Source organism: Perognathus longimembris, chromosome 2 (assembly GCF_023159225.1).
Source record: "Perognathus longimembris pacificus isolate PPM17 chromosome 2, ASM2315922v1, whole genome shotgun sequence".
NCBI lineage: Eukaryota > Metazoa > Chordata > Mammalia > Rodentia > Heteromyidae > Perognathus > Perognathus longimembris.
In genome coordinates, this window is record NC_063162.1 from 14,236,759 (window position 1) to 14,264,402 (window position 27,644).

General features: G+C 37.6%; 1 protein-coding gene across 4 annotated transcripts in view; it reads right to left on the reverse strand.

The window, feature by feature from the left end:
• Positions 1-27,644, reverse strand: part of Vti1a (vesicle transport through interaction with t-SNAREs 1A) — a 312,552-nt gene that overhangs the window by 281,893 nt on the left and 3,015 nt on the right. For all 4 annotated transcript variants that reach the window (XM_048338260.1, XM_048338262.1, XM_048338263.1 and 1 more), the window contains exons 2-3: positions 23,270-23,328; positions 19,008-19,118 (exon numbers count right to left, since the gene is read on the reverse strand). In XM_048338260.1, the coding sequence (XP_048194217.1) occupies positions 19,008-19,118; positions 23,270-23,328 (170 nt within the window). The remainder of the gene's footprint in view (positions 1-19,007; positions 19,119-23,269; positions 23,329-27,644) is intronic.

Consider the following 27,644-nt stretch of genomic DNA (forward strand, 5'->3'; position numbering starts at 1 on the left):
AACTTTATTAGGGAAAGCATATACTGACCATGAAGCTTGTAAGGTGATGTAGGCAGGATGTTATGGAAAAGCAGGGGTGAAACAAATAGCAGAACGAGAAATCTGGATTTGCTTCAAGTGGAGTAATAAACTTTCTCACTGTTCTAGGATGCAGCACTGTAGAATCCAACTCTCAGCTTTTCTTAAAGTTTGTTAATTCTAGCTTAGTGCTTTTCAACCCAGCTGAAGAACAGTTACACAATATATATGCCTACCCAATCTTCCTCATTCTAAAATCACTTTTCTCCTTTAAATAAAGACATTATCTTATACAGAAATATTACTGCTTTAACTGATACATACATAATGAACTAAAGGTAGATTAAGTGAGGCAAAATCAAGGATATACTGTAAACAAAAGAATGAAGATGTCAAACTCAGAAATCATTGTGGCCTATCATTGACCACAAAGAAAAAACAAAAGTCCATGGATAAAGGCAGAACATGTGGTGTCAGGGTCCTTACTCTGACCAACGGTACCACAGAGAACACTGTGGGCTCTTTGTGTTTTGGGGGACATAGATATGTGACATTATTTATAGTGGTTATTGCTTATGATGATCATCAAATCTTACTGTCTTCTATTTAGTGTCCAAGCCTTGGATTTCCAAGCCTAGTTTTGTACTTGAGAAGACTAGTCTTAATAGAATCAGAGCAGGTAAACAGAAAAATATCAAGGATACACCACATACTGGCACTGCAAGCATTTCCAGACACACTTTCTCTAAAGCAGTTTCGTGATGTACCATTTTACAATACCCAATGTGAACTAGGTAGAACAGGTCTTATTATCCTTAGTTCACAAATGAGGAAGGAAGGCACCCCAAATGTAGGTGGAGCTGTAAAATTTCTCAAATGTGGTTGATGATCAAGGCAGGACTTAAATCCTTACCTTCTAATTGGAAGCAAGGGCTCTGTCTAGCTACCTAACTAATATCTCATACAAGTTTGGATTGGCCAAAAGTGGCTTTAATTGTTATTTTTTATTGCTCCATTCTCAAGTGTTCTAACTCTGTGTGTCAAAGTGCTATTAGGATTTGGGGGCAGAGGACTCAGACCATTTTTCTTAGGATGACTTATTTATTAACCCAAACTATCTTGCCTACAGGAGCCAGAAGGCTACTATGAAGAGCCAAGAGATAGGAAATGAAATATATACAATTAGAAGAACTGATCTACACAGTTGCACTCATTTAAGTAGGAGCCCCACAAGAAAGAGTGCTCTCAAGTACAAATCTTACTGTAACGGCTGCTTTTAGCGATACTGAAACAGTAATGATAACAGGTTAAGAAAAAATAAAAACTTTGAAATAAAGTTAAAAGATACATATGACTTAAAACTAACAGCTCTTTCTACACAGAAAGGTCAAACTGTGAGGTTTAATATTTGCATCTGTTACTTTGTCAAGGCTTTCTATCAGCATGTGTACAAACAATATCTAAAGGTGTCATCTGCATACTTATACCAAAGAAGCTTATGAGCAGGACCTGTCAGTAAATTTTAACAAGCTTCTAAAACACCAGCTTTTATCAGATATGAACAGAACATGTTTAATTTATTAGTTTGGTCTTAATATAAAAAGTTGACATTCACATGTCACTATAACTATTGATAAGGTAAATAAGAACTACAAGAAATGTCAAAAAGTTATTGAAATGTTTGCTGAAACATTACATCAAGTTGTATTTACCAGTTCTCCTCTGGCAATGAACTGTCATATTTTCCTACTTGTGGCTATTTCAGAAAAGACAGACTCAGTGGTGCATTTCAGAAACTTCCTTCTTAAAGCATCTTAATTCCCAGTTGTGAGGCATTTAAAAGGAATGAGTACAGACAAGGGATACATTGTAACACATGGCATTATTATTTTGTTTCCCTAAACTTAAACAGAAATTGTGCTCAAAGAACAAGTTATACCAGATGTGACTGTCTAACACACATATTTACTGTGTGCCTACTTAATATTTACAATGGATGTTTCTTCTTTGAAAAAGTCTGCTTTAAAATAAAAAGTTCTCAGTTTTAAAATTAACACACAGAACACCCACTATCGCATTTACCAAATACTTAACAATACAAAGTAGAAAAAGACCTATTCTCTACTCTTGAAGATCTTTTAATTGGTTGGAGTGACTGATAATACATAATTTAAGTGAAAATCATTCCAGCTTTGGCATGGAAACAGGGTGAAAGTTGGTACAGGTTACAAATATAAAGGCCACAGTGAACGGAAAGTAAAGCAAATCTATGACAAGGAAGATAATTACAGATGACTTCTCAAAGGAGGTGGATAATGGTTTAGGGATTATAAAAATGGTGACATATCAATACGAAATTAGTAGATCAAGTTATGCCAAATGTTCCAAAGCATACTGATTTAAACTGCATAAAGAATAATCTGAAAGCAATACAGAAACTTTCACCAGTCTTGATGTGCCAAATATTTTCATTTCCAACAAACAACAGAGCTCTTGGACCTTAGCATGGAGAGTGACTCCCACATTCTAGAACTGAAGAAGCTGAGACCCAATGACTCGACCAAGGACACTCGGCTAGTTAATATCAGAGCTGGCCCTCAAAACCAGAGTTCTTGATCCTTAACTCAGAATACTTTCTATTAGCTTACAGCTAATAGACCTCTATTAGCTTACAGTTTAGATGAGATAAACATAAATTGGTTAGAGAACCAAGTTACAAGTTGGATCCTACAGAGATTTTGATGACTCTGTAAAGATAAATGCTATCAATAGTAAAAATCTGTAACTTTAATGGCAGCTAGACTTGATTTGATGTCTTGGATCTAAATTATGAGTGTTTGGGAAAGTGTCTTAGCTTTTCATTACCTCATTTGTCTGAATTACAAAGTAGTGTGAGAATAAATAACTACAACCTCGTATCTTGCTTGTTAAGACTCCCTCCACCCTCATTCTTCCACCTCCCCCTTCCTCTGTTGGTGATCATCCACCCTGGCTCTCAGTCTAAATAATTTTGCCCCCAAAGGCCATTTGGAATATTTTTAGACATTTTTTAAGAGTCAGGACTAGAGTGGGAAAGTCCATTGACACTTAGCAGGGAGGGGCCTAGATACTGACAAACATGTTCCAAGGCACAAGGCAGCGCAGACAATAAAGAATGATCAACCTCAAATTTCAATAGTGCTGGTAGTTACAACTGTGATATATCACTTGTTTCCATAACATGGAGTTCATTTCAATTAGCATCATCTTATGTGTTTCTAAGGGTATAGCTATTGGGCCTTGTGATGCTCTGCTATGGCTTGCCTAAACCTGTACTAATTATTCCCAATAAGGGAGGCCATAGAGTCCATGTTTCTTTGGGTCTGGCTCACTTCACTTAGTATAACTTTTTCCAAGTCCTTCCATTTCCTTACAAATGGAACAATGTCATTCTTTCTGATAGAGGCATAAAATTCCATTGTGTAAATGTACCACATTTTCCTGATCCATTCATCTATGGAGGGGCATCTGGGTTGGTTCCAGCTTCTCGCTATGACAAATTGTGCTGCGATGAACATTGTTGTGCTGGTGGCATTACTGTGATTTTGTTTGTGGGCTTTTGGATAGATACCCAACAGTGGGCTGCTGGGTCATAGGGGAGTTCTATATTGAGCCTTCTGAGGAATCTCCATACTGCTTGCCAGAGTGGCTGAACCAGTTTACATTCCCACCAACAATGAAGTAGGGTTCCCTTTTGGCCACATCCCCTCCAACAATTGTTATTATTAGTTTTCTTGATATATGACATTCTTGCTGGGGTGAGATGGAATCTCAATGTTGTTTTGATTTGCATTTCCTTTATGGCCAGTGATGTAGAGCATTTTTTCATACGACTATTGGCCATTCTCATTTCCTCTTCAGAGAAGTTTCTTTGTAAGTCTTTAGCCCACTTGATGAGGGGGCTATTGGTTCTTTGCAGTTTTAACTACTTTCAACGTCCTATGTGTATGTGTAGTTTCTATTATTGATAATGTTTTGTATCACCTTCCTATGTTTGTACCTACACTATCTCTGTAATCTTATCTGAGTATATTGGAAACCGTGTTTACTGGTATTGGAAGTAGGAAATTCAAAGGGAATACCAAATTCGAGAGACACAGGGTAAAAAAAGAGAAATAACTACAAAAGCAATACTTGCAAAACTCTTTGGTGTAATTGAACTGAACAACTGGGGGGGGAGGGAAAGGGGGGGAGGGAGGGGGGCATGAGGGACAAGGCAACAAACAGTACAAGAAATGTATCCAATGCCCAACGTATGATACTGTAACCTCTCTGTACGTCAGTTTGATAATAAAAATTTGAGGAAAAAAAATAAATAAATTAAAAAAAAATTTCAATAGTGCTGAGATAAAGAGAGAAAAATGTCCATCATTATTAGTGTTCAGTTAGGAGAGATATCATGTCATTTCTACCCTAAACGGTTAGCATTCTGATCTTACCAAAGGATCATTATCAAGGTAGATATGCATCTGATATCCCAATTTACAACTGAGTTGGTCTTCCTCTCTGTAGATATTTATAAGTGTCCACATTTATCTCATTTGCACATGAGACTAACATTTGCATATACGATCTAGACAGTAGGCCTTTGCAGACTTTTCTAGTAAAATTCTTTAGGAAATTTGAATTCAATGACAGCATCCTATACTTTGAGGTATTTCTCCACACTGTCTAGATCCATAAAGCCATAATGAGCATGGAGTGTACAGGAGCGCAGGTTGCAGGACAAGCCCCACCTCAGAAGCATGGGGGTGGGAGAAGGGAGGGGGGCAGGCAGCTATTCTGATGGCATTCTCACCTCTGGAAATGAGCTGGTGCTCTCCCCCCTCTCTCTAGGCTTTTGTTTTCCCCTGACTCCATTCGTTCCTCTCTTCCCCACTGTGGGTGCCACTTGTCACAGCCAGTGACAGTTACTTAGCTGTAGTTGTGACAGAATTGAAAAGGCAAATGCCTTGATTTGGTGGCAAAGTTTCAGTGATGCTTTTGGAGAGACAAGGAGGAGAAATGGGGCAGGCATGCTTTAATTTTCACATGGAAGGTGCTACTCCTGAGGAAAAAAGGTTTGCAGAGATGGTGTTACAAAAGATCCAAATTTCAAAGACACCATCAAGAAATAAAGAAGTCACAGGAAACGCAGCTGGTCATATTCTGTGACAAAACGAACATTTTCACTAATACTTTTAGGATAAAGTGAGTATTCTTAATTTTGCTGGGTAGACGTGTGTTCCTTTTCAGAGTGAAAAATAAATTCTTAATGCAAAAAGGTTACCATAAACAAATTTGCTCTCGGAAATTTCTCTCACAGAAAGCTGCGATATGGCATATTTTAACCATCAATGTAAACCCAAGTGCCATCTATGGCCATTTTCTACTTGAATTTGAAAGCACAGTTTTACTATTTTGACAGTTTCTGAACAGAGTAGGCAGATAGAAAGCCCTCTTAGACACAATATACTGAAAAAAATGTTACCTGGAGTCTACATTTTCTGACACAGAGAAAGAATCTACCTGGAGGTATAATGAATAACTTAAAAGAAGTAAATGTGTAAGTTAAAGAAAGCCATTCTGAAATCACTTATTATCTTGAGGACAATCTCTCTGACTGCAAAGTCTAAACAAAACAACGTGGCCATATGCCAAAATTCTTTAAGGTACATAGAGGTTAAGAAAACCAAGAAAAGGATTATTTGGCTTATTAATAATAAAACAGAGTTTAAAGTAGCAGTTTCTTAAGGTACACAATACTATAACTTTTTTAGAACCGGGGCCATTTTTGACTAAATTCTACTTGGAAATAGTTCAAAAGATTTTTTCATAATTTAAAATTCCAAATATTACTTGATATGATGATGATCATAAGATTTAAATTGCTATCATAAGCTACGGGTAATATTAAGTTAGAAAATTTTCCAATCTGGCCAAAGAAGGAACTTCAATTTTCCTTCCAAACAAGAGACAAGCAATCCTCTAGTAATTTACTATCAAGTCGTAAGTTATTTTCCCCATACCACTGCACAGCTATCATCATTTGGAACCAAGAAGATTTTCTCTCTTTCTTGCTGTTCCAAATTCACTCGGCTCACTGCCAAGAGAAAATACAGACACAAGGGAGGCAAAGAGCAATTCTGTTAAGATCAATGAAGATGTTGGCTACAACAGAACCCTATTTACCCATCACATCCGTACTTCTTTTTCTCTGATTAGAGATTACTGGCAATTTCTTGACAATTCCTGTACAAAATTAAGTTACAATCAGTCTTGCAAGACTTCACAGGGGGAAGAAAAAAGTGTGTGTGTGTGTGTGTGTGTGTGTGTGTGTAAATACACAAAGTTTTTCCTATTAAATCCAGACAGAGCACATAAATGTGTATGTATACACACACATATAAACACAAACTTCTATCTTCTTTCTTACAAGAAAACTTATATGTCTGTTTCCAAAACAATCAATTAAACAAAAAAAATTCACATGAAGATGTTTTATTGGCACTGACTTAAGATAGGAGTTCAAAGACACGGTCAGTGTGCAATTGAAAACAGAGAGGTTTGTTTTATTTTATTCTAAGTGAATATTTAAGGTATTTGTTTTGATACCAAGGGAGAAAAATTCTATGTGCATGGTTCTAACACCTAACAATACCAAAGGAAATTCATTTTTAAAGTAATTTGATACAACTGAGGGAAACTGCCACGGTATAATGAATTTTGTCAATTTAATTTTTTTATTTAAACTAGTATTCAGGATTTTAAAGTAAAAAAAAAAGGGAAATAAAATTCAATGGCATTTGGGTTCATCTGGAATAGCAAGCTTCATTGTTTCTGTTTAAAATGCTTAATTCAAGAAAAGCCACCAAGAATCACCTGAGGAACTTTACAAAAGAAATAAACAAATAGAAAAACAACTTTTAAGACGCTCAAGTCACACCCATACCAATTAAATCTCAAGTCAAGCAGTAGAGAGCCAGGTATCAGGATTTTAAAACGATACTCAATATATAGCAAAGTTTGCTAACCATGGCTATGACTCATCTTTTATACCTAGAACAAATACAAACATGTCACCTCCCTCTTTCCTATCCATCTTTGCTTTTCTGGTCCCTATCCTTCACTTACCCATCTGCTTTTGTTTATGCTGTTCACTCAGTCTGATTGAATGAACTCAAGTCTCAGCTGGGATATCACCTTCTACAGGACCCTTCCTTCACACCTGGACTTTCTAAGCACGCGCGCGCACACACAGATATCCCTTCTCGTTTTCACATACTATCCTACTGAGACTGCCATAGTTCCACTTACTACATGACTATTGTTACTAAGGCTCTGAGCTCCCTAAAAAAGCACAGTAATTCATCTTTTGATAACCTTGCAAAGTGCTTGATATATAACAGTCACTAAATACATATAAATTGTTTATGGTAACCTACACTAAAATAACAATAACAAATTGTTGGAAACCACCAAAACTAACTTTAATGTTGACTCAGAGGTATAACACCTGCCTAGTAAATATGAGAAGCTGGGTTAAAAAATAAAAAAAAAAACCTTAACCAAACAACAACAACAAAACCATGAAGGGAGTAACCAGAAACATGACCAGCTTAAAGGTTTTCTTCTTCAGCTTCTTCATTTGTTCTTTCATTTGAAGAAAAAGAGAGTGAGCCTGGTACAACATTTTTGTTTCTATCACATTACTTATATTTGTATATCACATTGCCTTACATGTCTAGGTCTTCTATTTTAGACAAGTTCTCATATATGACAAAATTTAAAACTGTTAAATTACAGGGCTATTTGTCATTGTAGGCATTCCACAGTCAATGACAATATTTAGAAGATGAGCAAATCTTCCTCATCTTTGTCTCTCAATATGGTTATTTTAGACCAGTGTGTTGCCTAATCAAGACTGTAACTTATATGCGTTTTAGGGAAATGGCACTTATTGGAAACAGGAAGGGACAGGGAGGAAAGCCAAAGCAATTCAATGTAGATGCTATACACTGGATAAAAATGCAATGCAAAGGTAACTAAATAGTAGCATAATACATATATTAATACAACATAAGTAATATACAATACAATTCTTCTACTCTACCTTTAATTCTGACTCTACTACCCCAAGGTCAAGGAGAAGCCTTGCTTGCTGTTACCATAGATTAATTTCTAAGATGTCTTTTACAAAACAAAATGTGCTAGCGTACAAAAGCAATCCAACTCAGAAGGTCATATCTGAGAATACCGTGGAAGATTCCATGTTGCAATCCTTTGTGTACGCTTCTGCAGTTCTCCCACTGAAGAAGGCAGTTTATATTTTTAGGATATTTAAGGAATCTTCTGACCTTGAAATACTGCAACCTCTAAATTCCTTAATCATTGGAAGCTTACTCTATTTGTTTATAGGAAAGTTCTGACTAAATATCAGTGCAGCTCCCAAACACATTTCCCCATTTGCTATCTCCTTGTACTCTCCTCATTCCCCATTAGGTAGACAGAGTTGATCCTCGGATTCAATTTACAGATCAGAAACTCAGCACAGAACGAATATGCCACATGCTAAGGTCCCAGGCTTCCAGCTGCAGGGATTTCTCACTATTTCACACATGATCTCTTGGAAATGTGGCCCAGGACCAAATTCAGCTCACACACACAATGTAAGAAAAAGAAGGAACTAACCATTTCTATCAAGTGTCTAGCAATATTGACATAATATTTTAAAAAGTGTAAATAAAGCTTTCAAATAGAAGCCTTCTTTCAGGTTGTATTTGGGATGCATCACACAGAAGCTCTGTAGGACTCTAGCATGAAGATGGAAAATTTCTCATTTCTGTATTTCACTTTAAATATCTTATATCTATTCTAAGTTCTGTGCAAATTTATTTGACTTTATCAATACAAGGAAAGAAACAAAAAATATTAGTGAACCAGTATTCAAAGATGCAACATTCTTTCATAAAGGTCAAAAGACTATCAGATGAAAATTTTAGAAAAAAATAAGAGAGGACACCCTTGTTTTAAGTGCAGAATACAAAGAAACTAATTTCATTTCTATAATTAGACATTTCACACCAAAGCCAGTGCCATGCAAAATGACTTTTCCAAGGATGTAATCTGACTCTCTCCATTTAAGGAATGCATTTACAGGTCAATTCGCCATAACTAAAAATCTCCATTTGACAACAGACTTCCAAGCCAAGGAAAGCAATAACTTTTTAGGAACAATATTTAGCAGAACAAATGGAGAATGAGAAAATTTTGGATTTATTTCAGAATGTTCTGTGTTTGATTTGTAGTAACTTTTATGTATTTTTGGAAAATAAGGATCCTGAAGAACAAATAAGATGACCTGAAAATGGAATCACACTTCTTAGGGCTTCCCAATGTGACCACACTTAAAGATTTCAGAGAGATTTTGAGCAATGGCACTTAATACATGATCTGGTGAACCACTCAAATGAAAAAAAAAATGATTTGACTCTACAATTGCTATTTGTTTTTATTCTTACATATGTGTCTTTTCAGTTTTGTTAACTAAAGGATGCAAAAAAAAACCACAAAACAACCTAAGGGAAAAAGCAAGACTATCTGTACATATGATATATTCCCTGCTATGCTTATAAGGACCTGAAACCAGCAGCAAAGTCTCTGATGAAATTTATTTCAGCCTACCTTCAACTTCTTGTACAAGATAGTTTAAAAGAGTTAATATAGCAAAATTCTCTGACTACAGTTACATAGTTTTCAAAACTTCTCCCTAGACATCAGATCTGACTCAGCCTTCATCACAACTAGCTGAATGTTCCCAAAAGCTGTATGCTAAAAGTTAAGTGCCTAATCCATGTTAAGTTTTGCTCTGAACCTCATATACATCGAAATAGATAAAAGATAGCAAGGACACATAAAAAGCAACTGAAGACTTGTGAAAAAGGAAATGAGAAGTCAAAACCACAATGCATTAAGTTACTAACTTGCTTTACTTGAACAGTGCACAAAATTGATGTACTTTATTCAAATACTGCTGTAGCCCTAGGGCCTGAGTTTAAAGTGTCTAGAGTAGCCCAGTGGTATTACACAACGATGAGATTCCTGAAAGCCATAAGAGGACAATGAACCAGCTAGCACACTGGTCCCAGTTGAAGTCTCACCCTGTGGCTTTGAGTTTCCTTCCCCATGTCATAACCCCAGGGTCACTCTCTCTCTCCTCTTATCTTTGGCATTCACCAAGTGATTTGCAAATATTTTCCTAAAATGCAAGTCAATGAAAACTCAATTAGCTATTTTTCTTTCCAAGAACAGTATAGCATACAAGAAATAGGGAAAACAAGCAAAAGAACACAGTGATTTTCCTAGGGAAACTAACCAGGGGCTCCAATCTCTGGTCATGCATTTGAAGACTATCCAACAACTTCTGACCATGGAACAGTTTATAAACAACCAGTAAAAAGTTTACTATTTGTGAGTAAACAATTTCACATTAAAACAGAGCTAGCTTTTTGACGATGGCAATTAGCTTCTTCGTGTTCCAAACACCAAATAACATTTTTCCCATTAATTTTTAAACTGATGTGGCTTTAACTTAAAATAAACTGTACATCAAAAGAATTGGAAAATAAACAGCCAGGAACACAATTTGACGAATTGGATTTATTTAGTTTATTTATCTAAACAGGGACCATTGGATCTCTTTAATAGGCTGACAGTTGCACTGGGCTGGTTAATAAAACATTCAACACAGTGTCTTCAGCCAATATAGAAATGCAAATCCCACCAGAAATATTTTATTCATGAGGCAGTAATTTCAGTTACTACCACAGTTTCTTTTTCTTAAAAAAAAATGACACTCTGCAAACAAACAGTGCCATCTAGTGACGAACAATAAAGCCAAATTTATCCCAGGTTTATAACAACCTTTCAAAATCTTTCTGGTTTTTATCTTTATTTCCTACATACAGTCCTAACAGCTATGTAAAATAAGCATATAACAAAAAAAGCTGGTAATAATTTGTTAAGTGTTGATTTAATATTAAGCCCAATAAGCTACATATAGAATACCACTAGGTCATAGAAAAATGGGCTTATTTCATCATGAAACAACACTGTAACTTTAATTCCAATAATGGAAAAACTACTGTCACACAGGTAGGAAAAAGTTACAATTGAACTGTCAGATCTGATCCTGATCCACTAAAATATAAGTTTACACAAACATGAAGAAGTAGATGCACCTGCACCCATAGGTTTCTGTCAGCATGCACTTCAGCTGTGCTATGACTCCAGTGGGTCTGGAAGTTACTTTTCATTACATGTTACAAAACTCTGAGGTAGCTGAAGGCAATCGTCTTCAGCCCAAAGCAGTCATCATTAAACAAACAAACAACAACAAAAAAAAAACAGCCACACTGGGACAGAGTAGCAAAGCTTCCAAAATGAAGAAATCTATTAAGGCCAACCTGAAATTCAGAAAAGAAGACCCACCATAAAACACGTAACACATAATACTGTCTCAGTACTCATAGTAAAAAGAAGGAAGAAGAACGGAAGCATTTGCAGCCTTCTGCATGAGGAGGCAAGCAGAAAACACAAGGGAGACTAGCCCCAGAAGGCAGGTTACTCTTGTCTCCTCCCTCCCAAGCTGGTCCAGGGGATGTTTGCCTTTGACATTAATGGGGGCCCTCTGTAAGTAGATTTACCAAGGTCAAAGCCTAAAATAAGAATCTCACCAAGAAAGTCAACCACATGGTGATTTTCTAACAACTTTACCTCATGGAGTCTTAGTAATGGGAAGCCTTCTTCCTTACAAAATGACTGCAAATGAGGAAAATAATACATGTATACATGTACTTACTGTATAAATACAGCAATGCTCTCCTCCTTAAAGGTCAGTCAACTCCAAATAACTTTAAATAATTCTTCCATATCAGACTATAAAATATGTTAAAATGCAAAAGTAAATTCAGGGGTAGGCCAGATATGAAGAGTCATGCCTCGTCAGTATTAGCAACAGAAGACCATCTTAACAAAAAAATAAAAAATAAAAAAAATAAAGACATCTCAGTTATACTTAATTCTAGGGTTTATAAAATCTCCACAGTAACAGACAATAACAATATCTTCCTTATATAATTATTTGAGGATTAGATGAATGATATGTGAAATGTATTTAGCCCTGGTTCACCCAGGCTTTTTATTTCTTAAAGCACATTCAGCTATGGAGGAGATATGGAGAAAGAACAAAATTAAGCCCATGAGTCACACTAAAAATGCAGTTCTAGGCAAATTTTATTAAGAACTATAAAACTGTTGATACTCTTTGACTTCATAATCTGCCTTCTGACAAGTGATTATGATTTAATAATCCTGTTCAAATACATTCCTCACATCCAAATTATGGTAGGGATAAATGGAAATATATTGGGATTCAACAAAAGTTAACATTACTGAAGTCTTACTTAAATGATGAAGAATTTATAGAAATGAAAAAATACCAACGTTGGAACTTAAGTTTAAAAAGAGCAAATGTATATCAAGTAACATCATTATTATGTCAAATAAAATTATGCAAGGAGGAAGGGAAGGCTGGATCCAAATGTAAAATATGATTCTTTGGGGGTCATAAAGGACTTTGGTGATTTCTTTCTACTTCTCTGTATTTTCAAATAAGCAGATATTTCTACACAGAATAAAACAAGTGTCATTTTTCTTTTTACAGCAGGCATATTAACCAAATGTATCTAGTAAAGGGAATTTCCTTTCCTGAGGTGGTTCTCTCCAGCCTAGCTCTTGTATTTCTTTTTAGAATACAGATATGCTTCTGCGCAAAGGATTGGTTGATGTTCTAATCGGCATGAATGACCACCAAGACTACCCACACCTCTAAACATGCTTTCGTGATTTCCTACAGCTTTTACAGAGGCAGAAGTAAAGTACTCCAGGAAGTCTACAGTGTAAGTATAAACAGAAGCACCAAGTTCTTGGCCTTTGACAAAAATCAAAATTCAAATTCATCGTTCTCATTCACACTCCTTTAGTCTCAGACTTCTAAAAAGAAAACAAGATAGAAGATGTGTACTGGCTTTCCTCAGATACTCAACTTGTCCATTCACCTGTGAAAAGAAAGAGTGCAGGTGGTGACAGTCAAAGCTTCAAGCTGTTCTACAACATCCTTTGAACCCTGACCTAAGGGACCAACTCCGGTAGTCCGCAGGTAGTAGGATTTCTAGGGCCATTCAGCCTCACTGCTGAGACTGTCAATAGAAGTGCCATTCTCTGATGTAGACAGTTCTGCACTAGGAGCTGGTCTAACAATCACATCACATAGAATGCCAAACAGGAAAGGACAGCATTCAGGCACTACTGACCTGGGATAGAAGTGAACTTGTGGCTGGGGCTAAAAAGCTCCACTTCTAACACTCGTCACCATCTAATCCTCTACTCTTCCATGGATGATATGTATGTTGTCTTAAAGGAAGTTCAGATTTGTTACAAGAAAGAAATATGCAAACACACAAATCAACCACAAGGTGGTGCTAGAATCACAATACAAAATCAGAGATGTAAAAAGCATTCAACACCCATGTCAACACATCACACCTTCCTAACCTTTAAAACTTCATCCTGGTTTAACACTTATTTGTCCCATTTTTCTATTTACTGAGAGTTGATGAAACATTTTACATAAATTTAAGAATATTCTGTTTGAATAACTGCAGGGTTATTTATTTTATTTATTTATTTTCGTTTAGTTTTTTTTTTTGTTTGTTTGTTTCAGAAACACATATCACCTTAAACTTGAAAAACTTCTCAACTCTACTTTTCCCCTCTTCTGCCTGGCTTACTTTTCTAGAACATTCTGACAGGACCAAATCTTAGTGAACTTCATATCAATTCTGAAAAAAGAAGCTAAATGAATTGCTTACGGATATGAATTCTTCTTTCCTTTTTCTTTTTCTTTCTTTCTTTTTGTCATTCCTAGGGCTTGAACTCAGGGCCTTGGCACTATTCCTGAGCTTTTTTTGCCCAAGGCTAGCGCTTTTCCACTTAAGCCACAGTTCCACTTCTGGGTCTGGGGTGGTTAACTGGAGATAGGAGTATCACAGACTTTCCTGTTTGAGCTTGCTTTGAACCAAAATCCTCAAATCTCGGTCTCCTAAGTAGCTAGGGTTACAAATATGACCCACCAACGCCTGAATTCTTATTTTCTAAGGAAGTTGTTTTCCTAAAGATGTTTCCTAAAAAGATGTTATTCAATGACTCTTCATGCAAACCTGAAGTTAGTTGGGCTGGGGACTCAAAAGACAGAGCAGTGGAATGAGTGCTAAGGTAATCTGATTCTAGTTCTGCCTGATTCTAGTTCTGCCTGGAATAACCACGTGGCTTTACAGGAAGTCATGTGGTCTCCCAGTTAAAGGATTGTTTATACAAATCACTATTGAGAGTAATTCTTTTCAACTTGGGGCATGGGCATAATACATCCTTTTAAGATGTATATAGAAAGCTCAGCACAGTGGAGAGGAAAGTACATGTAGAACCATGCATCCAAAAACAGAGATACGCTCTCAGGAGGTTTAGAACTCCTTAGACACCTGAACTTAGAGGATACCAATTCTGTGAGGCCTGCAACTGGGTTCTGAAATTCTGATAAATGCTGAATAACAATAAATGCTATGCAGACTCAAGGGGCTACAGGATATAGATCTAGTTGTGAGTTATGAATCCAGCCCCATGTGATCTATGATTCATAATGAAAGCTGTAGCTTGGTTTTGCAGAAGCCCCTGAATTAGGGCACAAGGTGAAAACAATAAAGAAACATAGGTGAAAATGCAATTTGGTAATCAGTAAGTATGACAAAGGATGGAACCTCATCTGAAATATAGGGTAAACAGATGAATTATTACAGACTTAATCCAAGACTATGTGAAGATAAAACTGAACAATACTGGGATATAACAGGCCAAAAATCAGGAAAGAATGTAATTAGACAAGTGAAGAGATTCACCAGGAGCCACAATAGTTCCCAGAAGAAATGAAATACAAACGTGATCACTAGATTCTCTTAATCTCCCAAAATAAAGATTACAAATGACAGCCTAAGTTTTAAAAACTTCTTACATGAGTCCCCAGTCAGTTACAAATATTATGTTCTATGATAAGTCATTATAAACACAACTATTATTTTTTTTTCATGGACATAATTATTCATGAGGAAACAGAGCTATCAGGCCCAAACTAATCCTCTAGCTCTAAACAATGGGCAGAAAAAAAATGGGCACAATCTGTGAAGCAATTGCTTAAAAATTAAGATGATGGGTATCACAGGATTTCAATCTCTTGAGGAAGAGAAACATGAAACAAACTCACAGGACCATCATATTCAGCCTGGAGGTCTTGGGGATTTGCAGCATACAGAAGAGAGCCCACACAGAGGGCAGGCACTGGAGCCTGGTGCTGATGACACAGGTGAGATTCAGAAAGGTAGTGGTAAGAGTGGAACCAAAGAGGAGTTCCAAAAATCTGTAATGGGGTCCACTTAAGTCTGGTTGAAAATGAATATGCAGAAGGAAAGATCCTGTGAATTGGGAGGCTGGGATTCGGAGACTGCCCAGTGTCTTGGACAGAATGAAAACTAAACAGAAAGAAGAGTAATCACTGAGCACTCCAAACCATTCAACTGGAGCCTACAAAACATCACATCTTGAAAGTAAGGCTATTCTAGACATGTCTTAACCACACTTGGGAGAAGATCCCAAAAAGATCACTGCATGTTATTTAACAGCTCGACATTCTCTACAGCCTGCAGATGTGGGTGATGATGCAGGGACAAAGGAACCCTTATTCACTACTGGGGATTATAAGTTAATGCAGCCACTATGGAGATCAGTACAGAGATTTTTTTCGAAAGTGGAGACTGAGGCATGGCCCAAATGTTATAGTACTTCCTTAGCAAGTTCCAAGTCATGAGTTCCAACCACAACACTGCCAACAATAGTTGCTAATAATACAATTAGAACTATCATGTGATCCAGCTACTGCACACTAGGAATAAACTTCATAATAGAGATAACCTGTATGTTCATGTTTATTTTAGCACTATTCACAACAAATTGTGGAATCAGCATAGGTATGGGTAAACAGATGAGAAGATAAAGAAAACATAGTGTATATTGAGTTATATGTACAATGTGCAATTATACACTATAGAGTTTTACTTAGCTATAAAAAAAAGAGGTTGTCTAAAGGAAAATGGATGGAAATGGAGAGACCATCATGTTAAGAGAAGGAAGTCAGGCACTCAAAGACAAAATCCTTCACATTTTCTCTCTTTTGCAAAATCTTGGGGCTGGGAGAAGACACAAAAATAAAAGGGGCACCCTTGGAGATGTGGGAAAAGGGGGAGAGGATGAGACAACAATAGAGTGAGTTCGACTGCTACATGCATGTATAAAAATGTCATAAGGAAACCTCCCACTCCGTACAATTAATGTGCACTAATAAAAATCTCTATTTAATCTGATAGAACCTGTTGGTTCTATCATGTGTGACTGGGGATAGTAATCCACATCTGTTCTGTCCACTCTTCAGACCTAGAAGTTAAACAATGCTGGTTAAAGTCCTTCACAGACTATTGATCACAATCAAAGTGAACAATGCAAAGTGGCCATGCTGCAGAAACACAAATGCCACACTTGTCATTCATGCATAGAAACAAACAACTCAACCTTCTTGAGGGTCAGAATGGAATAGTGGCCACTAAAGACAAGGAACGAGGGGGAGAAAAAGACAGAAAGAAATTAAGAAAGAGTTAGGAATGGGATGGATGCTGAGAGACTTAGGGAAGGGTTTTATGGGTAGAAGAAAGGGAGGCAGACCTGATCAATGCAGGATGTATCCATGTATAGAAATATCACAGTAATCCTTGCTATTATGTACAATTCATAAGTATAAATAGTAATAAAAATTTGCCTATGAAGAAAATGAAATTATACTGATAGCAAAAGAGGTTTCCTGACATAGAAGAACGCTGGGGCAACAAATACATAAAAACATAAATATTTAAAGATAGCCCATAGAATATATTTTAAGATCATAGTTATTGGCCCCATTTTTCTTCATAATAGAAACAAAGCTAAAAAAGGAATATTTACCCAAGAATATAATTTCAAAATACCTAAAATAAAGGGCTGTGAAGAACTCTACCCAGTATCAAATTATATGGGAAACAAATTAGACGAATGGATGTTAGATTAAGTTGTATAATAAGCAAAGGAGTAACCACTTCTGAAAAAAAAAAAGTAGAAACATTAAAACTAAACTCAATGCTCTGGGCTGCATTGTATCACTCTCAAATTTATATGTTGAAGTACTAATCTTCAGTACTGAGAACGTGACTGTATTTGGAGACAAAGTCAAGAGGTCATTTATTAGTGTGGGTCTTGGTGTGTCCTTGCAAGAACAAGGAAACGAGGACACAACATGTGCAGAAGACAGCATGAGTCAAAGGGAGAAGCCAGCTACTAACTAGAGAAGCTTCAGAGACGCTGACTCCTCCAACACCTTAACCTCATATGGCCTACCTCCAGAAGGGTAAGAAAACAAATTTCTGTTGCTTAAGCTACCCAAGGACTACAGGATTTTGTAATGGTAACACTCTGTTGTAGTTGCTCAGCAGAACTCTTCTTGCAAAATTCAAACTATGTGTCCAGTAAACAACACTATTTCTCCCTCCCAAAGCACCATTCTATTTTTTGTTTCTATGAGTATGACTACCCCAAAGACCCCATACTAAATGAAATTAGATAGTATTTGCTCTTTCTTTTGAGACTAATTTGTTTCACCTAGCCTAATGTCCTCAAGGTTCATCTTGTATCACAATTTCCTGGGCATGATATGTCACTTAGACATTTTGTTTATCCATCCATTCCTGATATGTAGGTTGCTTTCACCTTTTTCCTATTATAAAAATGTTGCTAGGAGCACAGGGATACAGATAATCTCTTCAAGCCCTGGCTATCCATTCTTCTGAATATTTAAGCAGAAGTAGAATTTTTCCTGAACTGCCTTTTCTTACTCTAATTCCTGACCTTTTTAATATTATAACTTTAATTTTATATTCTTAAATTTGCTACAAATGGAGGAGATTAAAAAGTATGATATACAGGAAGAGAAAGCTAAATATCCTTACAGGGAAATCAATATTTTTTTGTTGTTATTGTTGATCACAGGCTTGAACTCAGGGCGTGGGTGCTGTCCTTGAGCTTTTTCCATTCAACACTAGTGCTCTACCATTTTGATCCATACAGCCCCTTCCGGTTTTCTGGTGATTAACTTTAGATAAGAGTCTCACAGACTTTCCTGTCCAGGCTGGCTTCTAACAGTGATCCTCAGATCTCAGTCTCCTGAGCAGCTAGGATTACAGGTGTGAGTCACTGGCGCCCCAGCACGCAATCAACGTTCAAGGATTGCTTACACAAATCACTATTGAAAGTAATTCTTTTCAACTTGGGGAATGGGCATAATACATCCTTTTAAGATGTATATAGGGAGCTCATCACAGGGGAGGGGAAAATTCATGCAGAACCATGCATCCAAAAAGAGATATGCTCTCAGGAGGTTTAGAACAACATAGGTCCATCCATAGACACCCCACTCCATCTAAAGGGTACCCACTCTGTAAGGCCATCAACTGGGTTTTGAAACTCTGATAAATGCTAAATAACAATAAATGCTACATAGACTCAATGGGCCACAGGATGTGGATTTAGTTATGAGTCATGACTCCAGCATACTTTAAATTCCCTATTTCTAGCACCCATGTGATCTCTAATTAATAATAAAAACTGTAGCTTGGTTTTTGCAGGGACCCTGAATTAGGGCAAAAGGTGAAAACAATAATAATAAAAAGATGTGAAAATGCAGTTTAGAAATCAGTACATATGACAAATAATGGAATTTTACTCACAAAATCTGCTTCCAGTTTGCCCATTTCTTGCTTGTAGCTTCTCATTCTGTTACTGTACATTCCTCGACTTTGGGGTGGGATTTCTCGGACTTCCAAATCCATCTGTTCAAGCTAGAAAAGGGAGAAAAAAGCATGATTTAAACCACATACTTTTTCTTTATTTGACAAAACGTTTGCAGCTGAAAGAGTCTGATTCCAAATTTTCATTTCACAGTTGAGGAATGGGACCTATGGTGCTCACCATCCATGAATAAGTAACATTGGAACTGCTTCATCCTCAACTTTTTCTTAGTTCAACAAGCAGTTACTGAGCCCTTGCTAAGTCACACACAGGGTATATAGCCGCTTACATGTCAAGAATTCTTTAGTGGAAATGGAGGCATGGCTGAAGTGATAAGAGCATTACCCTTGAGCAAAAAAGCTAAACAAGAGTATAAAGTCCCCTACTGCACAAAATTCCAAGATGGGGGGCTCAACTGCTAGAGCCACATCTCTGCTTCTGGCTTTTCGCTACTTTTTGCTAGTTAGATGAGTCTCTCAGATTTGTCTGCCAAGGCTTTGAACCATAATCTTCAGACTTCAGCCTCCTGAGTAGCTGGGATTGCAGCCATGAGCCACCAGCAGCTGGAATAAGGAATGTCTTCTGAAACATATGCATTAATCCAAACATTACTGTTGGTAGAGTAGTCCATCATTCAATCTAAAGGTTCAGAACCTGGGCTGGGGAGTGAGATTCCTGTGTTCACACTGTAAGCTCCTCTAATTTGTAGGCATGGGAACTTGAACAGGGTCTTAATGTCTCTCTGCCTTATTTTGCCCATTTCTAAGAATAATAGGTCTTTCTAAGGGTAGTTGTAAACACTAAATGAGGTATCCCTAAAATGTGTTTGGTGATCTCTTACTTATCATGAAATTGACATTAATTCTAAGAATGATGATGACTGATGAAGAAGATGAAATAGAGCAAGCACTATACCAGGTACTAGCCATAGCCAACTTGAAATTGAAATGAAAAAAAAATTTTAAAAAATATATAATCTGGTTAAAAAATGTTGGCTAAAGCCATGTCTGACAACTTAAATAGAGAAATGTTGTACGTAATGTACTTTGCTTCTCAAAGCATTCTAGAAAGTTATTTCCAGTAACAATACAATCTTGTCACTTATTTTCCAGAGTTAGAAACTGAATAATTATCATAGGTAAGCCCAGAGATTGGCTATAATATATATCTATAGTAGAGAATCCACTTTAATAAACATACCTCTAGTTTGTAAGAAAAAATTAGCCTTAATTTAAAACTACATAAATTATTGACATGTTTTGACATAACTGTGAATTTCCAATAAACCAAGTCATTACTTAGTAAGGCAGTTATTTAGAGCACTTCTTTGAAATTAACTATTTGCCTCTGACAAGGTAAATGGAGCCATCCAGACAATTGCAAAAGTACATGTAAGTCAAAATCTGAGAGGTAAGTAAATTATTGTGTTAAGGCATTTTGTAAGGATATCCTAAATGAAATTGGATGGAAATTAGAGAAAGCGAGAAAAAGAAATACACAAACACAATAAAGCCATTAGTAAGAGTGAGATACATTGGCTTCATGTTTTTCACAGGCCATCAGAATGGAAGGCATGGCCATTGGTATATGTGCAATTGCCCCATGAAGACACAGCTCTGTTCTACACTTGATTACAGACAGTAAAACCTCAGTCTGCAGATCCGATTGTTATCATTATCAGCCAAGTGGAATGTCTCCAGAAGAAGGGACATAAACTATCAAGTTTGATGCTCCCTCCACTCGCAAGCAAAACAAAACAAAACATCTGCTATGGAGACTTAACAACACAAAAAGTCAACTCAAGATCCAAAGAATTAAGTATTTATATTACTTATGCTTTTTCTAGCCACCAAAGGAAAACACACGCTGCCTGATTAATTTGTGTAAAATGTGAGGCTTTTTACACAAAAACCAGAACTCAAAGGAGAAGCAGGCTAACATAAAGCAAGAGACAAAGTAAGGAAAAAAGCATAAAACACAAAGAATATTTCAAAGGAGAAGCAGACATGACAGGCTGTAAACACTGAGGTAAAGCTGATAGGCCCTGCTTAACACAAAGCACATCAGGGTGGTTTTTTTTTTGGGGGGGGGGTCTTTGTTCTTTTGTTTTGTGTTTTGCTGGTCACAAGGCTTGAACTGCAGGCCTGGGTGTTGTCCCTGAGCTCTTTTGCTCAAGGGTAGTGCTCTACCAATTTGAGCCATGGTGCCACTTCCAGTGTTCTGGTGGTTAATTAGAGATAAGAGTCTCATGGACTTTCCTGCCCAGGCTGGCTTTGAACTGCGATCCTCAGATCCCAGCCTCCTGAGTAGTTAGGATTACAGGCATAAGCCACCAGCACCCAGCCTACATCAGTTGTGATAGATACAAAAGAGCCAGTGCCAGTAACTAAGTGCATGAAGACACTGAAGAGTTGTTTTCTAGGCAATGAGGGAGCAAATGGGCAAAGCTGCAGCCCTTCATATGTGGTCCTGTCAGCAAATCCAAGTAAGCCTGTTAACAAGGTCAAACAAGCTTGAGAAATATTCCAGCTCTAGCCACCTTCCACAAGCCCTTTTTAGAGACTCACAATTTCCTTGAGCCTATCTAAGGGTTCAAGAAGTTTCTGCAGAAAAACAACATCCACAAAGACCTGTACATCCAGCTCGGGTTAAGCCAGTTTCCAAAATTTTTTGAACAAGTCAGAACAGTTAAGAGTAACATTTTAGGAAACTGTCCTAAGTCAATCAACCAGAAATACTGAAGAAAGACTAAATAAACAGTACCCTTCAGTATTTGAAAAGCAGTGCCTTCAATGGGACTACAACTCACAGTAGCAAATTGAATCATACTTGTAATACATGCTTGGCTTTCAAACAAAACATTAAGACATGGTATTTTACCCATTTTTCTCCTTGATTAGGAGAGAGTGTGTGTGTGGATGTGCACCAGTACTGGAGCTCGAACTCAGGGAATTGGCACTGTCCTGTAGCTTTTTCACTTAAGGCTAGCACTCTACAATTTAAGTCACAGCTCTACTTCAGATTCGTTTCTGGTTAAATGGAGATAAAAGTATCATGGACTTCCCTACCCAGGCTGGCTTTGAAACTTGATCCTCAGATCTCAGCCTTTTGAATAGATAGAATTGCAGGCATGAGCTGCCAACACCTGTCTAGGAACGTATACTTAGGAAAAAGTAATGAATGAGCTATAGCTCTGAATTTAGTATATCTAGGTACAAAGTCTTACTGTTCCACCTAGTAGGGTATGGTACCTCAGGAAAGTTACTTTACTAAGTATCAGAACCCATCTACAAGATAGTAGTAGCAAAACTGTGGCCATGGTTCTCCTATGCTTCTGTATGGCTTGCCAGATAGGCCAAGGATGCAAGGTTCATCTTGTACGTGCCACTGCTGAACATTCTGTTCACAGGGAGCAACCTTGAAGGAGAAGATGCGGCCTTCTAGACCAAAGAACAACCTTGCTTCGAGGTTACTACAGAGTGGCTTGCTTCCAGGATCTGTGTTCCTCTCCTATCCATTAAAGTATGTCACTGCTTGATAAGCACACACAAGCATCATGTGGTAGGAGCCACAGTCAGGGAACTGACAACCAGGCTGAAACTCTCCTAGCTGCTTTTACTTCTGTGTGTAACAAGACTTCTGTTTCTCACTTAGACGTAGCATGTCTTCCATGAGCATCCATTAAACCAAGCAAATTCACTCAGCTTGCAGACCCTCTGCAGTTTTTGTCTAACAGTATTTTAAAGGCATTCTGAGAAAGTTAAATATTATAAAGTAAATAATACACTTTCCCCAGTATCTAGAAACTGCTGGGCTTTGATCAAACACTAGCTATTTGCAGCTCTTAGAACTACTTTAATAATTAGAGGTTAGGAGTTGGGCATGGTGACACTATGGATTCAGCACACAAGAGGCTGAGGCATAAGGATCACAGGCCAGCTTATCTTAAAACACACACACACACACACACACACACACACACACACACACAAAGAGGTTAACATTTTATTTAGTCAACCACCTCAAGAAAATAAAATGAAATCTCAAGAACCTATTAAATCCCTTTCAAATAGAAGCTGATGAATTATGAGTTGAAAACATTCATCAGTAACACTCCACATTTCTACAACACACAGAACAGGTTAGAAGAAGGCATTTCTTGAGGACTATGTGTTCAAATTCTTCCTAAGTCTCCACATACCAGCTCTTTCGCCTCTTCAAGCTGCTTCTCCACATTTGCAACCATATGTTTCTTCTCATCTGAAACAAACAAAGTATCAAGGAATCACTAAGGATACAGATAAATTTACTCTTTTAAATCTTCTATTTTATATACTCTTTCCTTTCTGATCAGATTTTTGATCAAGTCTGATCAGATTATATCACTCTTAGGTAGGTTTGGAGCCACCTCTCTAGGGAGTGCTAATTGCTAAGGAGGTCAGACATTTTTAAGAGAGACTAATAGGAGAGACTATGTCAACACTATGTCAACAGACTTAGTGGTAGTCTAGGGGATGTGCAAAGTCATAAGTGTAGCAAGTTAGGAAGAAATGATTTAAAAATGTAATTCAGAAGCCACCTATAAAAATATTTCCTAAAACCAAGCAAATTCTTATACTCCTTTAAATACTGTACTTTCAGCAACATTAAGAAATATCATATTACAAGAAATATTTAAAATCTGCATTCTAAATCCAAAGCTACTATCTTATTCACTGGTTATGGAATCCTGGACAAAAAATTAGTTGTTTTTTTATTTAACAGCTTGATACAAATGGAATTACTTTTAAATTGTGACATGTATGTGGTCTAATAAACTCTGTAAAATAAGGTTATAATCCAACTGGAATTCTGTTCTGTAGGAGAGACATACCCTGTCACATGGTGTCAGAAAACCTTTCCATAACTTCATTCTAAATCAACAGGCCCATTGTTAGGCTTCACCGAAGTTTTGTACAAGTCAGGCTTATTGAGTATGTATAGTTTTCTGCCTTGTACCCTAATAGCCTCCACTCTTTGGAGACATCCATCTTCACCTACCAGGTCAGTAATGTCTCCTTACACAATCCTGCCATTTTGGTCACCGTGACTTGGCAAATGATAGATATCCTAGCTGGGCTAATTTTAGTAGCCTCTGGTCAACAATGGATTGGGAGCAAGGCAAGCATATCCTCCCCCCAAAAATCAGATTTCAAGAGCCAGAGGAAAGTGTTAGTATTGAGAACACAGGCCCGGAAGCTGTGAACATCCACTAGTTTTGCTCCCAAGGGAGTTTACAATGGTTAAAAGTGAAGGCAATGTTTAGAAAGAAGCTGAGAGCTTGAGAGGTAGTCATGGTTAGTTCCAAGTTCTAGACAACTGGTTTTACCTGACTGCATAACCTAGTTTGTTTTTTTGTTCTGACAGACAGGCTTCTTCCTTACTGAAGAGGGAGTTTATGTCCGAACCTTAAGACACTGACTATACAACTGACTAGAACAGTCATGAAGCCTGAAGTATACACACATTCACTGGCTGACTAGTGCTTCAGAAATCAACCTTAAATGGAATGCCTTTAGTACAAGTTGTGATTGTAAAAGGTTTATATAAGGTGTTTCCTATATACTTTGAGTTTCTTCCTAAGAAAATTACACAGAAGGAAAAAATTAATGTATGACTCTATGTTTATTCTGACACATTTCAATCTCTTGAAGTCTCTGCACAGTCAATTCGACTTTTTGTCATAGAAAAGAACACCAAGTAAGACAAGCCTATCTTGAATCAAGAGTGAAATTGTACATTTGCATATTAGAAGGGACACATTTTCTTTAAAGGTACTCAGGTGTTGGGAAAGTCCATGTCACAGACATCTAGGGCTCATTAACAAAAGAGAATCTTAAAAAACCTCTCCTGACCTGTAACCTGTCCTCCTTGCCACTGAGCCCTCTTCACCCACAGTCTTGGAGAAGCCAGGGCAGAACCTTTCCTTCCTCCTCTCCCTGTCACCTCACTCCTGTCTCCCTGTTCCACTGAAATGCCTCTCACTGGGGTACGACTAACTTTCCTCTACACAGTTAAGTGGCATTCTGCGGTCCCTGTTTTTATCCAATATTGTGGCTCTGACACGCTGCTCCTCTCACGTGGTAACTTTCTCTCCTCTCTTAGCTTCCAAGACACATGCGCTTGCGACTCCCAAGTGCTCCCTTCAGCTTCATTGTGCTCAGCTTCTTCCTCTTTTATAGCCCAGTTTTTTTAACTGTTGCTTTCCTCAGGGACAGTCCTTGCTTTCCTTCTCCTGTGACTCAACTCTGCGCCTCTGGGAATTTTAGCCACTTAAAATCTATATGAGGGGGCTGGGGATATGGCCTAGTGGCAAGAGTGCCTGCCTCATATACATGAGGCCCTGGGTTCGATTCCCCAGCACCACATATACAGAAAATGGCCAGAAGTGGCGCTGTGGCTCAAGTGGCAGAGTGCTAGCCTTGAGCAAAAAGAAGCCAGGGACAGTGCTCAGGCCCTGAGTCCAAGGCCCAGGACTGCCCCCCCCCCAAAAAAAAAAAATCTATATGAGGTACTTAAGAACCTCAAGCTGTACCTCTGATTTTTGATATACATCCAGAACTCCTCAATGCTTATACTTACACTCATCCTCACTGGGACCATCTAGCAAAACCTGAGAAACCACTACCACTCTCAAGCCCTTCCTAGCCCAACAAAGGAAGAATCTTCCTTGGAGATAGAATGCCTATAATTTTTACAGAATCTCAGTGATTTCTCTCTCACACTAGCAGGTCTGATTAACCGTTCACCTTGGGGGCTCTAAGATAGAAACTACGTCTTAATCATCTTTCTAGACTAAAATTTAGCAATTAACCTGACATATATAATTAGTTCTCAAAAATGGTGGTGAATGGAATAAATAATTTAGAAAGTGCACGGATTTACAAATGAAGCGAGGTCACCAATGACCCTGGTGTTCCTGCCTCCAAGTCCTGCCCTCTCCTCTTCCACTCAATCTCCTAAAATGTGGCTTTGATGGGAACTCTTGCATCTGGCAGTCAAGGCCAGCCACAATTCAGATCCAAGCAGCCTTGCCAATTTTATTTCAAAGCATCCATTTTCCAATACACTATCCACATACTAACCATACTGTCTATTCGTTACTCTTTCTTTTCCTTCTCTTTTTTTTTATGTCTAAGACTGAAATTCGAACTCAGTACTTGCCACTTTCACCCATTGGTTATCACTCTACCAACTGAGCCACAACTCCAATCTCTATTTATTACCGTTTAACTCTCTGTCTTTCCTTATTCACCATCAAATCTCAAATCTGTATTAAGCTACCTCTTGGGGTTGTTTGAGTGCAACAGAATTGAATCTGATTAACTTAAGCAGGGGAGTCTGAGAGGGGGCATATTTGCTACTCACAGAGAAAAAGTACATTTACCAACAAAGACTGAGCCAAATCAGAAACAAATTTAAATACACACACACACACACACACACACACACACACACACTACACAGCTCAGTTGATGCAGAAAAGCTCCAAGTCCTGTGTCATCATCAGTTGTGTTAAATCCTATGTAACCTGCTTTTTCCCTGCCCTTACTTTGTAAAACATGAAAAAGGCATATGGTGCTCCCAAAGCAAGTTAATGTGCTTAAGTAACAAAGTTAAATTTTTAGGTTTGTTGAAAGGTGGCATGCCTAAATACATTATGGGGAAAATGAACCAAGCATCCTCAGTACAGTTATGAAGTCTGCATCTTAAGCATGAACAGGATGCTTTAGTGGTGCCTCCTCAGAACCACAATCCTGTGGATACCATGTCTACTGTATTTATAAATTAAAGAAGACATCCATTCCTATATCCACTTTCGAAAAGAAAGAGATAATCATGTAGCTATGTTATGGCTTCATTCATACACAGCTGTTTAGATGGTCACCTAAATCTTTCAGGCTTTGCATAGCTAATTCATAACATGTGAGCATTTCCTTCTAGAAGGCACCACCTGTCTTACTCCCATATTCAATCCTCTCCCTTGATTCCCTTACTGATGTCCTGAGTTCAAAGCCTAATTCCAATTTCATGTCCAGACATACCTGATCCCTCACCTTTCTTCAAATTGTAGATCGCCATCAAGAGAACTTAGCCCCACTTTATTAAGTACAACAAGGAAGCAAGAACTGAAGTCCAAGATTCTTTCAAAAGTACAATTAAGTCAATAAAGTCTGACTGAGTCCTGGCCAACCCACCACAGCAGTGGTAGTGATATTACATGGCCTAGCTTTGCCACATGCTTTCTCTATGCAACAACTGAGCTAGTGTGTTATATGTTTTATTACATTATAAAGTGGAAACTATTACCTCTTTCCCCTCATTCTATAGATGAGAGAGGCAGGCTTTAGATAGGCCAACCAAATTATCTACAATTGTACATCTAGTAATTAACAGACCTGGGCTCTTAAACAGATCTGATATCAAGCAGTGTGAGTCTTAATTAACAACTCTGCAATTAACACCTTGTGGTGCATTCCTGACTACTATCACAACAAGATAGGATTCACAACAGATCATTTACATCTCTGTAAGTA